Below are 16316 nucleotides of genomic sequence, written 5' to 3'. Positions count from 1 at the left end.
GAGGCAACTGGACTTTCTTGTTTTTTTTATTTGGAAGACGTTTCGCTTCTCATCCAAGGAGCTTCTTCAACTCTGACTGGATGGTGGGGAATGGAAGGATTTATATTCCTTGCGGACAGCTCATCATTTGCATCCTTTTAGAGGGTCGTTGAGGCCACTTGGAGGTTTATCTTTGTTCTCAGGGTCACCTGAGTAGTGCAAATAGATGTGGAAGGGGAGGGTGAAAATACTTGGGGGAAAGCGAAAGTAACTGCCTTATCTCCCTGAGACACTGCTTCAAGGTCGCACGCCTGGGAGAAGAAAGCGGGTAGCTTGAAGTGACCGTCCCGAAAACAACTAGCTTGAACCCGATTGGTCAGAAATGGGAGGCAGTTATGGAAGGGAAAAGTTGAACTTAGGGATTTTGGCATGCAATGATCCAGTTCTGGCTATGCATTACTGCGATACACCTGACTTCTAATAAAATTATACCTTCCTCAACAAATGGAGCCAAGGATCATTTCAGGTTTAAGTGCTGGCAGGTATCAACTCTAAAGCTGACCTGATCGGAGCCATTTGGTCGCTTCAGTATTGCCACAGTGGAGCTGAGAGATAAGGGTAGGGGAAGAGAGAGGTGATGACCCGTAGTCTCTCAAAATAACCCCAAAACCCAAAACATATATTAAAGTCCGGTAAAGCCTTCAACTTAACTTCAATGTTTTATTAGGCACAGTTTAAAGTCACCAAAGTAAATAATGAGGCAAACGGAAAACCAAAACAAACCGCATTGAGGAGAGTTCTGAAAGCAAGCCGAGATAACTAATTATAAACTCCAGGAAAATAACCGAGAAAAATCCATGGGAAGAACGCCAGCAAAGATAAACCTCTTTCAAGGTGAACACTAAATTGACTCCTGCAAATTCTAACTGCGCAGTTGCAAACTTATATTCATAGCTCCCACCTCCAAGCCACGAGGAGGACCATGGTAATCTCCCCCCTTGAGTAGACCTCGCTTTTCCCTGATCCTCTCCTCCCTGCGTGACCTAGGATGGAGAAGGGATGGGCCTGGATCCTCCTCTGACTGCCCAGCTAGCTTCAGCCCTTCCCCAGCCTCGTCCACCACCCCTGGAGCCACACTCCCACTCCCTGTTGGCTGTTCCTCCTCTTCCTCAGAGTCAGACTCCACCAGGGGCATGAGAAGAGATAGCTGGGGTTATATTGTAGTCAAAACAAAATACTTTCTCTTGGGAACCAAGGATATTCTTACACCTGGTCAGAGAGAGGAGGAGTGACGATACCTGGCAACCAGACAGCATCTGGATTGGGCCATGTGACTGAGGGTTTGGGAAAAGGGGAAAAAAAACTTTCATTTTGAATTAGATGAAAACAACGGGAACCTTCACAGTTGGTTTTCACCAGATCTGGGTCAACATGATAGATCCAATAAAGCTTTTTCTTTGAGGAATCTACCGGCCTTGTAGGTTTGCTCGATATGGGTCTATTATTTGGAACCCCGACACCAGGTCTGACAAGCCCACTGTGGCTTTTCAAAGTAACTTTTGAGGAGGGGCTCCCTCACACAGGGAAGTCCGTGGCGGGGCAATCGGCACTGACTTGCCTATCTTGACGCGGATGCCGCTGACGTTCGACTTCCTGCGACTGGCGTACGACAGCAGGATGTTCTGCGGCTTCAGGTCCCTGTGGATGATGCCTTTGCCGTGGAGAACGCGCATGGCAGACGCGATCTGCTGCAGGAAGACCCGGATGGTATCCTCGCTGAGCGTCCCTTTGGCTGGCAGAAAGGGGAGGAGGTAGGGCAAAGTTATTTCTTTTTAAAAATAATAATATTTTTTTAATTAAATTTTACACAATTAAAAACAACACAAATGTCAGGGCTCCAACAGATCCCCCCTCATTCAAAGCAAAAGTCTCTAGCCGCATCTCAGAAAAAGTAAATTGGTTTATTAGAAATTGCCATGTTGGCGCGTGGCTGGGTGCAGCCGGTACTAAATCGCATCATACATTTCCCCCTTGACCCTGGTCTTTCCCCCAACCCCTGGATGTGACTTCTCCAATAGGACACATCTGTCTCCAAGAGTCATCCATCATGCTCTCCAATAACCTTCTTATGTTCCAACATCTTTGGGCTGCTGAGTTGATACCTAGGCATTTCAAGAATGCCTTGTTTTCCCCCACTTCCTTTTTCTGGCAGCTAAAAAGACCAGAGGAGTATCTTTTTAGCTGACAACAAATACAAAACAAAACAACACACGTACCATTTTTACAGTGTTGTGACATCTACTTTCCCAGTTTTTGTTAACTATCTACCTACATATATTTATATATACATTTGTTTATATTATTGTTTTATTCTTGCTGTCCAATCATCCAACAAATTATACTATTTTTTTCCAGACTGTATAACATTCCTTCTCTTCCCTCTCTTGTAATTCCAACGTGAGTTTTGTCATTTCTGCACAATCCATCATTTTCTTTATTAATCGTACTGTCTGTGGGGGTACTATCTAGTTTCCAATCTTGGGCATAGGTTATTCTTGCTGCTGTTAGAATATGTATTATGAGGTATTCAATTTCTTTCTTAAATGTTCCTCTAATTATCCCTAACAAAAACGTTTCAGGCTTAAGTTCTAATTGAAATCCAGTAATTTCTTGCAACCATGTTCTAATTTTATTCCATTATTCTTTTGCTTTGGGGCAGGACCAGCATATGTGAAAGAAAGTGCCTTGTTTATTTTTGCACTTCCAGCATTCAGGATTCATATTTGGGTAAACTTCTGCCAATCTTGCTGGTGCTAGATGCCAACGATAAAACATTTTGTAAAGGTTGTCCTTATACGCAACAGCCAATTTCAAACAATTGCACTCTGACTGGATTCTCCTTGATACGATAGTTCTTGATTTCTGAACATAACTGATCCCAAAATTTATGTTGCTAAGCAAGACAGTGGTAAAGTCAGTTTTGTCCCATTTTGGGACCTTTCTTTCTTTTTTCTTTTTTAATTTTATTTATGCCTTTTTTCTTCTTCTTCAAAATACACAAATGCTTATTAGACTGTGTATTGTCTGGATCGATTTATTTATACATTAATAAAATACTAGTAGTGACAATAGTAATCATGACAGTAATGTTTGCTTATGAATAATAAAATTCTTACATAATTTACTTATACATATTAGTAATCTTTCATCCTCTAATTTCTACTCCTTTTGCACCTCTATAACTGTCTGGTTTGGTTCTGCAACCCAACAGGATAGACACAGACTCCAGAGAGTGGATTAGGACTGCAGAAAAAACGATTACTACCCACCTGCCTTCAATTGAGGACCTGTATACTGCAGGGGTCAAAAAGAGGGCTGTGAAAATATTTGCAGATTCCTCACATCCTGGACATAAACTGTTTCAACTCCTTCCCTCAAAACAATGCTATAAAGCCCTGCACACCAGAACAACTAGACACAAGGGGAGTTTTTTCCCCCAACACCATCACTCTGCTAAACAAATAATTCCCTCAACACTGTCCAACTACAGGTGAAACTGGAAAAATTAGAATGTCATGCAAACGTTCATTTATTTCAGTAATGCAACTTAAAAGGTGAAACTAATATATAAGATAGACTCATTACATGCGAAGCAAGATAATTCAAGCCATGATTTGTCATAATTGAGATGATTATGGTTTACATGACTAATCACATGACTAATCACAGCTTGCAATATCTTGCTTTTCGTGTAATGAGTCCATCTCATATATTAGGTTCACCTTCTAAGTTGCATTACTGAAATAAATGAACTTTTGCATGATATTCTAATTTTTCGAGTTTCACCTGTATTTACTAAGTCTGCATTACCATTACTATTAATCTTCTCATCACTCCTGATCGCCCCTCCCCTCCCACTTGTGACTGTATGACTGTAACTTTGTCCCTTGTATCCTTACGATTTATATTGACTGTTTCCTAGTATGACTTGATTGCTTATTGTACCCTATGACTATCACTAAGTGTTGTACCTGATGATTTGTGCCTCTTGACGAATGTATCTTTTCTTTTATGCGCACTGAGAGCATTTACACCAAGACAATTTCCTTGTGTGTCCAATCACACTTGGCCAATGAAGAATTCTAGTCTATTCTTTTGCCTTTTTTAGGGCCTTTTCCTGCCACACTGTTACGTCAATCCCTGCAGTTGTTAAGTCAGTAACAAGGTTATTGAGTGAATTTGGCTTCTCCGCTGAATTTGCTTCTCAACCTTCAGATGAGGAGATTTCTGCGTAGAGCATTTTAGCGATCAATCAGCTTAATTGAACCTTCGTGTGTGGACCTGCTCTTTCTCGCCGGACCACGCCTTGAAACATGCAGTTTATCAGGCAGCCACAGCCAGAGGCGTCTAGAATTTGAATGACACCCATCCAGGCACGCCTGGCTGATGTGATGGACTTTGACTTCTAATACTGAATATAACAGCACGGGATTAACAAAAATGGGACTCAGATCCTGTATATCTGGACAGCAACAGGCTTTATAGGACAACAAATACAGATGAGTTCCTCGACTTATGACTACAATTGAGCCAGTGGTGGGATTCAATTTTTTTTTTTACTACTGGGCTCTGTGGGCGTGACTTGGTAGGCGTGGCAGGGGAAGGTTACTGCAAAGTCCCCATTCCCTCCCCACCCCACTAACCTGCTTTCCGGCTCCGTTCTCCTGTGCAGGGCAACCGAAGGAGACCCCGCCGATCAGCTCGGACTTGATAGGAGGCAGAGAATAGGTGGGGGCGGGGCCAGTCAGAGGTGGGATTGGCCGGTTCTCCCAACTACTCAACATTTCCGCTACCGGTTCTCCAGAACTGGTCAGAACCTGCTGAAGGCCACCTCTGAACCGAGCCCCAAATTTCTGTTGTTCACTGAGACATTTGTTAAGTGAGTTTTGCCACATGTTTTTGCACCTTTCCTGCCACTATGGTCAAGTGAAACACTGCAGTTCAATCAATCAGAACAGAGTTAGGAGGGACCCCGGAGGTCTTCTAGACCAGCCCTCTGCTCAAACAGGAGACCCTATACACGTGATGGCAAATCTATGGCACACGTGCCTGAAGTGGCACGCAGAGCCGTTTTTCTGGGCAAGTCAGCCATCGCCTGTTGCTCTTCTGGTCTTCGTGTGTGTGTATATATCCAAAGGAGCCTCTGTGGTTATTGTGCAGTACTGCAAGCTACTTCCGCAGCCGGCTGCCTACAATTTGGCAGTTCAAATCCCACCAGGCTCCAGGTGGACTCAGCCTTCCATCCTTCCGAGGTGGGTAAAATGAGGACCCAAATTGCTGGGGGCAACAGGCTGACTCTGTAAACCGCTTTGAGAGGGCTATAAAGCACTATAAAGCGGTATATACGTCTAAGTGCTATTGCTATATGTGCCCGAAACCAGAAGAACAGGTGGCCACCACGCATGTGCATGCTGGAAACTGGAAGCTCAGCTTCCTGGCGTGTGCGTGCAGGCCGGGAGCTGCTCTTCCGGTTTCCAGTGCTCCCCTTTCAGTACTTGGTGCCAAAAAGGTTCGCCAACACTGCCCTATACCAAGTGGTGGCTAACCTTTTTGGGCTCCTGTGCCAAAAATTGTGCGTGCCAGCACCCAAAATGCAATGCGCGCCCCCCTCCCCATGCCCTCTGCGCATACGCTCGCAATCCCCCGCCCCCTTACCTGCACTGTACCTCACAGCTGATTTTTCGGCTGGTTTGAGGCCTTTTTCGGCCTCCCAGTGGCTTGGAAAAAGCCTCTGCAAGGCTTCTCAGACTGAGTTATAGGCCCGTTTCATCACTTCCGGTATTACAGGAAATGATGAAACGGGCCTATAATTCAGGCCTGTTTCCGACTTCCAGAGGGCCTCTGGAGCCTGGGGGAGGCTGTTTTCTCCCTCCCAGAGGCCTGAGGGAAGCCTCCGGACTCTGGGGAAGGTGAAAACGCCCCTCCTGGAAGTTCCAGAAGTCCAGAAATGGGCCTGTTTTCGACTTCCGGAGGGCCTCTGGAGCCTGGGGAGGCCGTTTTCTCCCTCCCAGAGGCCTGAGGGAAGCCTCCGGACTCTGGGGAAGGTGAAAACGCCCTCCTGGAAGTTCCAGAAGTCCAGAAATGGGCCTGTTTTCGACTTCCGGAGGGCCTCTGGAGCCTGGGGGAGGCCGTTTTTCCCTCCCAGAGGCCTGAGGGAAGCCTCCGGACTCTGGGGAAGGTGAAAATGCCCCTCCTGGAAGTTCCAGAAGTCCAGAAATGGGCCTGTTTTCGACTTCCGGAGGGCCTCTGGAGCCTGGGGGAGGCCCTTTTCTCCCTCCCAGAGGCCTGAGGGAAGCCTCCGGACTCTGGGGAAGGCGAAAACAGCCCTCCCAGAAGTTCCAGTAGGCCACGCCCACCATAGTCACGCCCACCTCCACCATGACCACGCCCACCCAGCAACTGGGAAGGGAACTGGTTGTTGGGATTTTCGAATCCCACCCCAGCATCCCTAAAAAATTCAGACATTTGGCAACTGGCTCATATTTATGACCTCTGCTGTGTCTCGGGATCCTGTGATCCCTTTTTTTTTTGCGATCTTCTGACCAGCAAAGTCAACCAAGAAAGCCGGTTTCTTTTAACCCTCGTGTTTTACTAACTTAACAATGGCGGGGATTCACTTCACAACTTGAAAGGTCGTGAAATGGGGCAAAATTCACTCGATTAAAGGTTTCCCTTAGCAACCAGAAATTTTGGGCTCAGTTGTGGTCTTAAGTCGAGGACTACCTGTATCGGGCCAGAATTTCGTAGCCTGACACCTTGCTTCTCCGTGTCCCAGAAGGCCACGCTGGCTTCTGAAGGGCACAAAACATCACTCACACTTTTCCCACAACAGCTGTGCAATGATGCTCGAAGTCCCAAAATAGCTTGCTTGAACTTTACAGCTTACTGGACCCTTAAAAAGTATTTTCTCCTTAGTCTCCAAATCCTCTAGAGGTAAAAAAAAAAAAAAAAGACGCTTTTCCAGAAATAGGATCCCTCCTGCTCCAGATCTTAACAGGAAAGGTCCAGAACCAGGAAATCAAAACAAGGGCAGCTATCTCTCAGGCCCAACTACAAGTAGCCCTCGACTTATGACCACAATTGAGCCCACAATTGACGCTGCTAAGTGAGAAGTTTGTTAAGTTACTGAGTCTGTCATTTGCACCTTTATAACTGCCTGGTTTGGTTCTACAACCCAACAGGACAGACACAGACTTCAGAAAGTAATTAGGACTGCAGAAAAAACTATGGCTGCCAACCTGCCTTCCATGGAGGACCTGTATACTGCACGAGTCAAAAAGAGGGCTGGGAAAATATCTTACAGACCCCTCACATCCCGGACATAAACTGTTTCAACTCCTACCCTCAAAACGACGCTATAGAGCCCTGCACACCAGAACAACTAGACACAAGGGGAGTTTTCCCCCGAACGCCATCACTCTGCTAAACAAATCATTCCCTCAACACTGTCCAACTATTGACAAAGTCTGCACTATTACTATTACTATTACAAAGTCTGCACTATCACTATCACTATTACTATTACTATTAATCTTCTCATCGCACCTTATCACCCATCCCCTCCCATTTGTGACTGTATGACTAACTTTGTCGCTTGTATCCTTACGATTTATATTGACTGTTTCCTAGTACGATTTGGTTGCTTATTGTACCATATGAGTAGAGGGACTGAGAGGGGGGGGTTTTGGCTCTCTGTTTACCCCACTCAAGGAATTACTAATTCAAGACAAACAAACAATAAACCACAGCCTAACCAAGGAACCACCAAAACACTCCCAACAAACGCTTGACAAGGCAAGCCTAAACAGAAAGCAACACCCCCCACCTCCCATCTAGCACTGATGATGTTACCTAGTGGGGGTCATGAAAGGTCTGCAAACAAACCACCAGGCTCAAAGAGTCCCAAGGGCCCCACAGTTCAACTCTACCTACAAATATTCTCTTTGATCGGTCATCTGGGATGAGGGTTCTACAACCACCAACAGCACTGTTACCTTTCCCTACTCTCAGCTAGAAACAAGCAAGAAAGGGGGACTGTGATGCCACTTGACCATGAGAGGATGCAGGTTAAGGACAAGAACTCTTACCTTGCAAGTAATCGGCTAGGTCTCCACCATTGCAATACTGTGAACGAGAAGAAGAAGGAAGGACCACTATCAGAAGGGATGAAGGCTATAAGCTAGTCTATTTGACCTAAAACCTCTCCACACACGTCCCATCCATTTTAAATTTTATAGACTGTTTTTATGTTTTAATATTGTATTGTACAGCGCCCACCAGAGTCCTTCTGTGAGGGAGACGGGCGGTTGCAAAACATGACAAATAAAATCAAAATAAAAGATATACCTACTGGTTCAGTAGTTAAGTAGTTATAGTTCAGTAGTTATATTGTTACTATAGTTAATATTATAGTGTTAGTATTAGTATAGTATAGATTAGAAGAATGGAACAGAATAACAGAATAGAATCAAATAGAATTGAATGAATAAAGAATTGAATCAATTAGATTAGAATCAAATAGAAGAATAGAAGAATTAGAATAGAATTGAATAGAACAGAAGAATAGAATAGAATCAAATAGAAGAATAGAAGAGAATCAAATAGAATAAATAGAAGAATAGAATAGAATCAAATAGAATAATTGAATCGATTAGATTATAATCAAATAGAATAATAGAAGAATTAGAATAGAATAGAATCAAATAGAATAGAAGAATAGAATAGAATCAAATAAAAGAATAGAATAGAATCAAACAGAATAGAATAAGAGTCAGAAGGGACCTTAGAGGTCTTCTAGTCCAACCCCCGGCTTAGGCAGGAAACCCTATACCATTTCAGACAAGAAGTTCAACAAAATCCAAAGTCCCCAGACTGGTTTCCTTGCTTGCCCAAAGCTCTTTCTCTCGATTTCAATTTTCAGATTGAACTAAAGGGGAAGTTTTGGTCACTCCCAGCACCGCATATTACATGGATGTGTAACCTTAAATATAAACCATGGTTCTTCTAACCCCAGACATAACGCAGCAAAATGGCAGAGACTCTGGAAATTAAAGAAGAGAACGGGCCACATTTGCGTGTCGGGGGGTTGACACGTGTGTGGCTGCTTCTCCAGGCTATGGGACTGCAGTGTGACATCTCACAGCTCGTGATTTCACAATCCAGGGGAAAGCAGAAGCATTTGCCAATGGAAACACTGCGTGCATTTTTTGTTTTTGTTTGCACGATTGTTCACCCCGCTGCAGATACAAGCGTGGAGAAAATTATAAATATTTCGATGCTTTTATTTAACGGAACTCGCCAAATGTTTAATAGGTAGAGAGAAATCAGCAGCTTAGCTGTTTAGTTGCCAGAAAGAGTCACTTGGGTTATGGACTGACCGGGAGACGTAACTGAGCCACACACAGAAACTATATTTATCACTTGGTGAATTGACAGGACTTAGAAAGTGTTCCTCTTTGTAAAGGAGAAAGAAAAACAGGTTAAACAATAAGCCACCACCCCACCTCCAAAAAAGAAGAAGATATAAGGTTTATTTTAGGCCTGGATAATAGCTAATTGGCTCAGTTGGACTTCTAAGCCTGAAATAATTAGGAATAGTGGAAATAATTCTGTAAAAATAGTCGCTATTGCCTAGTCATCCCCCCCCCCCCGCAACTAGCTAACATCCACACCCCAAAGCAAACCCAATGAATTCCTTTTGCCTGGTGCATCTGAATGCACCCAACGGTCACCTGTATATACACAATTTTGCAATGCACCGCACTGCGCCAGCTCAATTGGCCGATACTGATGACAAGCTTAAAAAGAGAGCTATCTTCTCCAAGGGCTGAAATTTAATAAAGCTGCCACATGTGCAGAGTTTTAAAAATGGAACAGCAGGATAAAAGCCCTGATTTTCTTTCCTGGGTTATTTAACCCTTGAAGTTTCTCTTTCTTGGGCTATTGCTAGTTGGACCCTTACTCCTTATTTCCTGTTTTTACTCACACACACAGATACACACACACACACACTCTCTCTCTCTCTCCCTCCCTTCATCTATCTATCTATCTATCTATCTATCTATCTATCTATCTATCTATCTATCTATCTATCATCTATCTATCTATCAGTCAATCAATCTACCTACCTACCTACCTACCTACCTACCTATCTAAAAGCGAAATACCACTCATGCACAAACTCTCCAGAACCGTAAAGCCTACAAACTTGGAAATTTGGCACATATGCAGGGGTGGGATTCTACAGGTTCGCACCTATTCTCTAGAACCGGTTGTTAACATTCTAAGCAGTTCAGAGAACCGGTTGTTAGAAGAAATTACTGGGCTAATCCTGTAAGGAAGGCAGGAAGGAAACATTCTGGTGTTGCTTACAGAAACTGCCTCTCCGTTAACCCTTATTACATTCTTGGCAGGACTAGACTTCCTGTCTCTGGAACGTCTCTGGAGTTTCCCCCCCTTCTTTTGCTTATACAATGCTTGTGTGGAGTGACCATTCAAAGTTACAATGGCACTGAAAAAAGTGACTTATGACTGTTTTTCACACTTACGACTGGTGCAGCATCCCCACAGTCATGAGAGGCCAGGCGAGGAGATGCGTGCCTCAATGTGAGTGATGTTGAGTGGGCCACGCCCAGTCAGTCACATAACCACCAAGCCATGCCCACCAACTAAGCCATGCCCACAGAACCGGTTGTTAAAAAAAATGAATCCCACTCCTGCACGTATGTTCCTCTTGGGTTCCAGATGCTCACTAAGAAAGGATTTTTCCAAATGACCATCAGAGCTATTATTATTATTATTATTATTATTATTATTATTATTATTATTATTATTATTATTATTATTATTAACAGGCTCTGATGCTAAGGAGTTCTACTCCCCCTCCCCACCTGAAAAGAAATCTCTTCCAAATGCAAAACACAAGCAGAGGAGAGGAGGTTCAGTTTCAGTTTTACTTTCACAGCTTTAGTACAGAACAGTTGAGCTAAGCCACGCCCAGGCTCCTTGCTGTCTCCTTCTTGCTCACACAGCAAATACTCTTTCAGTTTCCAAAAAGTCCCCAACTCTCTCACACACTGACAAGACGCTAGCCAGATGAATACTGATGGATGCTGGTAGGCAGAGGCAGAATTTCTTCTCCTTATTTTCCTCCTCAAAAACTAAGCCCTACCACACGTAGGGCATGGGTATAGAACTAACTAGGTAGACAGACAGACAGACAGACACATATTCATTCATTCATTCGAGAGCAGGCATCAGAATCTCATTTTAACGTGTGTCATTCTGTACATAGGAAAAATGACAATAAAGCTTATCTCACCTTTTCTCTAAATTCTGGCATGACACGCTGTCCCCCTCCCCTTAATCCACAGGCACACATTTCTTCTGCGGGGTCTTTGATGCTCTCTGAGCTGGGTTTCCCCACCCACCCCGCCCCCTTGCAGAAGTTTCATTGCCCAGCTAAGTAATATCAACAGCGTGAGGAGGGAGTGGGGTTTGCTCCCTGTTTATAATTGCTCAGTGCTGTTGGGTATATTCTTGGTGGTTGCTTGATTAGGCTGTGGTTTACTGTTAAGCTTGCTTATAGTTCCTTGATTGGGGTATTGCATTGACAGGCAAGCCACTTGTACTGTATATAAACAGAGAGCAAACCCCACTCCTTTCTAGTCCTGATAACGTTACCTAGTTGGGTTATCAAACGTCTGGTTGTTTGTTTGAGTTGGTATTTCCTTAATTGAGGTGTTATTTCAGGGCTGGCTGTTGGTGTATTGTAAATCTTGGTGTTAATTTCTGCTTCCCTGGGTATTGATTACTGGAGGTGGTGTTTTGGTCTAAATAAACAATGTTTATTGTAAACAATACTCCAATCAAGGAATCACCAACACAGACAAACAATAAACAAAAGTCTAATCAAGAAACCCATCAAGAACACTCCCACTAACACTTACAGGGCAAGTCATTTGTATATAAGCAGAGACGAAACCCCTTCCCTTCTAGCACTGATGAAGCTACCTAGCTGGGTAATGAAACGCCAGCGAGAAAACAACCAAGTTCAAGAGAGCACCAAGGACCCCACAGTTCCACCCTGAAAATTATCTTTAATTGGTAATGCATTACCCTGGCTGTACTATGTTTTGCAAGGCAATGTATGGGTGAATGGGAAAAAAAAAGAAGGATTTTTAATAATTGCTTCTGTAAGTACAGAACATCAAATATTGACCCACGTATATTATAGCATAAATCACATAACGCTGCATTAGAACCCAAAACTGGTGGATCAAAAATATTTTGGGGTGGATTTTCTTTGGTAGTGTACATATCTACTAATTTTTGGACAATTCAGGGGATCCTTATAGGGTTTGAGGGAGGCTGGGGAGACTTGAGTAAGACAAAAGGAAAAATAACTCAAATTCAGTCACGAAGAAATTCAAATCATAAATATACATACCTCCATTACAAGAAAGACAGAGTTGGGCATTTCCTGAAAGGAAAAAAAAGAAAGAAACATCTCATTAAACAAGAATAACGAAAACTTTCTTACAATAAATACATCCTTTTCACCCACCTGCCATTGATTTATATTGGGAGATATTTATGGCATGGACCACAAAAAGACAGTTTTTTTTTTAGAATTGGCACGATGCTCAGCTTTCAAATAAAATAAAGCTTTAAAAAAAGACATGCGTAGACAGACATGGATGCGGATTTTGCATTAAAAACCACCCAAAGAAACAATTATTTATTTTTATTTATTTATTTATTTATTTGATTTGCCAATTGTTTACAAGATAATAAGTATAAATGTATACATAGTTGTGAATACATGAAATGGGTACATATAAGAAAAATAAAAGAATAAGAGAAACAATAGGACAGGGACGGTAGGCACGTTGGTGCGCTTATACGCCCGCCCCCTACAGACCTCTTAGGAAAGGGGTGAGGTCAATAGTAGACAGTCTAAGGTTAAAGTTTTTGGGGTTTGGGGAAGAAACTACAGAGTCGGGTAGAGTATTCCAGACATTGACCACTCTATTGCTGAAGTCGTATTTCCAGACCAGTGGCGATGCAGTGGTTAGAATGCTGTATTGCAGACTGACTCTGCCCAGAGTCTGGGGTTTGATTCTGACCTGCTCAAGGTTGACTCAGCTTTCCATTCTTCCGAGGTCAGTAAAATGAGGACCCAGATTGTTGGGGGCAAGAGGCTGACTCTGTAAACTGCTTAGAGAGGCTTTGTAAAAGCACTGTGAAGCGGTATATAAACCTAGGTGCTATTGCTGTATAATTTTACATCTGGCAGGATTGTGCAGGCCTTTGGATTTATGGTGCTTTGGAGTAAGAGGAAGTGAGGGCGATTTCATATCCATTTTTGGCAAGTCCGTAACCCAAATGCATTTTTTTCTTCCTGGGACTGTGCTACAATTGTAGATTTCTTTATTGGTCAAGTGTGATTGGACACACAAGGAATTTGTCTTGGTGCAAATGCTCTCAGTGTACGTAAAAGAAAAGATACATCCGTCAAGAGTCAAGAATCATAAGGTACAACACTTAATGATAGTCAGAGGGTACAATAAGCAATCAAATCATACTAGGAAACAGTCAATATAAATCGTAAGGAGACAAGCCACAAAGTTAAATACAGTCACAAGTAGGAGGGGATGGGCGATAAGGAGTGATGAGAAGATTAATAGTAATAGTAATGCAGACTTTGTAAATAGTTGGACAGTATTGAGGGAATTAGTTGTTTAGCAGAGTGATGGCACTGGGGAAAAAACTGTCCTTGTGTCTAGTTGTTCTGGAGTGCAGGGCTCTATTGCCTCGTTTTGAGGGAAGGAGTTGAAACAGTTTATGTCCAGGATGTGAGGGGTCTGTAGATATTTTCACAGCCCTCTTTGTGACTCGTGCAGGATATACAGGTCCTCCATGGAAGGCAGGTTAGTAGCCATTGTTTTTTTTTCTGCAGTCCTAATTGTAGTGGGCATTTACGCAATTCCAGGAAAAGACACAGCTGCTTTAAGAAGTTGTGGGCAGGTGCTACGCAACAACCCACACGCAAATATTTGGAAGCGTCTATTTGGCTTTGAATCCAAAGTTTTCTATGGGAGAAGACTCAGTTCGGCTCATCTATAGCAGCACATTTATAGTGAAGGACCATTCGGGGTTTCCGAGGATTTGTTGGTGCAAACTTGTAAGACCAGGCAGAACAGGCTGTTTGCTGCAAGGAGGCCAACGGCTGCGAGGCAGAGGCCGAACGGTGGGGACCGGCGGGTGGACAGGGTTTCGGCAACATTCCCTGTATAAGAGTCACTTTTGGGGGGGTGGAAAAAGTGTATCTTACACTCTGGAAAATATGGTAGCTTTGAAGTAAGGGATCAAAACACCCCGGGGGCCTTGAGACGTCATGTGGCTGTTATGTACTATCACCTTACTGTCCCAGTTACTCATTGATGCAGAGTAAACACGCCTGGGAAAGCTGCTGGGACGGCCTTGAGCTCTCCCACTGGAAAATTGAGGCTCCCCCAGTAATGACACAACTCTTAAGTTAGGTGGAAACCCCACTGGGGGAGTTGTTTGCACAGAAACACACACCCTTTGTCCCTGAGTTACAGATCAGGCCCTCGCTTTGCAAACACAGCCGTCTGACTTGGTGTCCTCACATGGCCTATTCTGAATTTCATCCTTTTAAGCCAGGCTTGTCCAACCCGCGGCCCACGGGCATGCGGCCCAGGTCACCTCGTAATGCGGCCCAACATCCACCCCAACCTTCATGAAAGATCCAGCAAGGAGGAGGAGAGGCAGGCGCGAGGCGGGCGAAGTGAGCAACAGAAAAGGCGGGCAGCCGCAGCCCAAAAGTCCCGCCCGCCACCTCCTGCTGTTGCCGTCGCTGCCGCCACCACTGCTGCTTCTGCCCCCCCCGCCGCCGCCGCTGCATTTGCAGGAGAGGTAGGCGCGAGGCGGGCTTTTTCTCCCCCCACCCCGCAAAATTTGGCGGAAAATTATAAAATAAAAATAAATAATTTTAATAAATAATTAATAATAAATAATTATTTTATTTTATTTTATTATTTTATTAATTTAATTTAATTTAATTTATTATTTAATTTATTATTTAATTTAATTATGTGCGGCCCAAGCCAAATTTTCATCTTCTAATGTGGCCCAGGGAAGGTGAAAGGTTGGACACCCCTGTTTTAAGCCATTGTCTATCCAACCAGGATGAAGGCCGCTTCCGCCTGTTTCCAAACCTATGCAGATAGTCCTCGACTAAACCAGCAGCGGCTAACCTTTTGGGGCTCCTGTGCCAAAAACTGCGCTATGTGCTTGCGCTCGCATGCCAGCACCCAGAAAGCAATGCACACACTGCCTCCTGTGCATGCGCGTGCAATTCCCCCCCCCCCCTTACCTGCACTGCGCCTCCCTGCTGGTTTTCCACCTGTTTGAGGCCTTTTTCAGCCTGCCAGAGGTTTGAGGAAGCCTTTGCAGGCTGAAAAATGGGCCTGTTTTGTCGCTTCGGATATTACGGAAAACACAGGAAGTGGTGAAACGGGCCTATTTTTCGGCCTGCAAAACCTGCAGCGGCTTCCCTTAAGCCCCTGGCAGGCCGGAAAAGGCCCGAAAAACCAGCTGGGAGGCTGTGTGCATGTGCAGTGAAGTAAGTTTGCCTGGGGCTCACGTGCCCCACAAATGGCTCTGTGTGCCACCTGTGGCACGCGTGCCATAGGTTCACCATCACGGGACTAAACAGTCTGTTAAACGGTCAGTAAACAGTCTGTTTAGTGACCGTTCCAAGTTAGAATGGCACGGAAGAAAGTGACTTGCGTCCACTTTTCAGAGTTATGACCTTTGTAGCGTCCCCATGGTCGTGTGACCAAAATCCCGATGAACAAGCCATTTCTATAACAATAAGCCTCTCTAGTTAACCCCCCTCCCGAAATCAAAGTATCTTTTTTTCATTTGAAGCACAAAATCACAAAATACTGTTGTGTAAAAGGAATGGAACAGAAAATAGAATAGAAAAGAAAGAATGGAATGGAATACAATGGACAGAACAGAATATAGAATAGAATAGAATAGAATAGAATAGAATAGAATAGAATAGAATAATTCTGTCACGTTGAATGCACATTAGTCAACGTACATTAAAATGAAATTTCGTTGAACACAGCTCACAAACGATCAAAAGTTGTAGTTGCAATGTTGTTATCGTCTACTGCAGGGGTCTCCAAACTTGGCAGCTTTAGGACTTGTGGACTTCAACTTCCAGAATTCCTCAGCTAGCC

At 43.8% G+C, this 16316-nt stretch overlaps 1 protein-coding gene across 1 annotated transcript in view; it reads right to left on the bottom strand.

The window, feature by feature from the left end:
* The window catches only part of ULK2 (unc-51 like autophagy activating kinase 2), a 141681-nt gene that overhangs the window by 91028 nt on the left and 34337 nt on the right, over positions 1–16316 (bottom strand). The window contains exons 4-6 of the mRNA XM_087969553.1: positions 12488–12520; positions 8127–8163; positions 1598–1771 (exon numbers count right to left, since the gene is read on the bottom strand). Of these exons, the coding sequence (XP_087825679.1) occupies positions 1598–1771; positions 8127–8163; positions 12488–12520 (244 nt within the window). The remainder of the gene's footprint in view (positions 1–1597; positions 1772–8126; positions 8164–12487; positions 12521–16316) is intronic.

This window comes from Notechis scutatus, chromosome 1 (genome assembly GCF_049901735.1).
Source record: "Notechis scutatus isolate UNSWTSFEM ecotype Mainland chromosome 1, rNotScu1.2, whole genome shotgun sequence".
In the NCBI taxonomy this organism is placed as follows: Eukaryota; Metazoa; Chordata; class Lepidosauria; order Squamata; family Elapidae; genus Notechis; species Notechis scutatus.
Note: the sequence above shows the minus strand (reverse complement) of the source record. Positions and strands in the feature narration are given on the sequence as shown.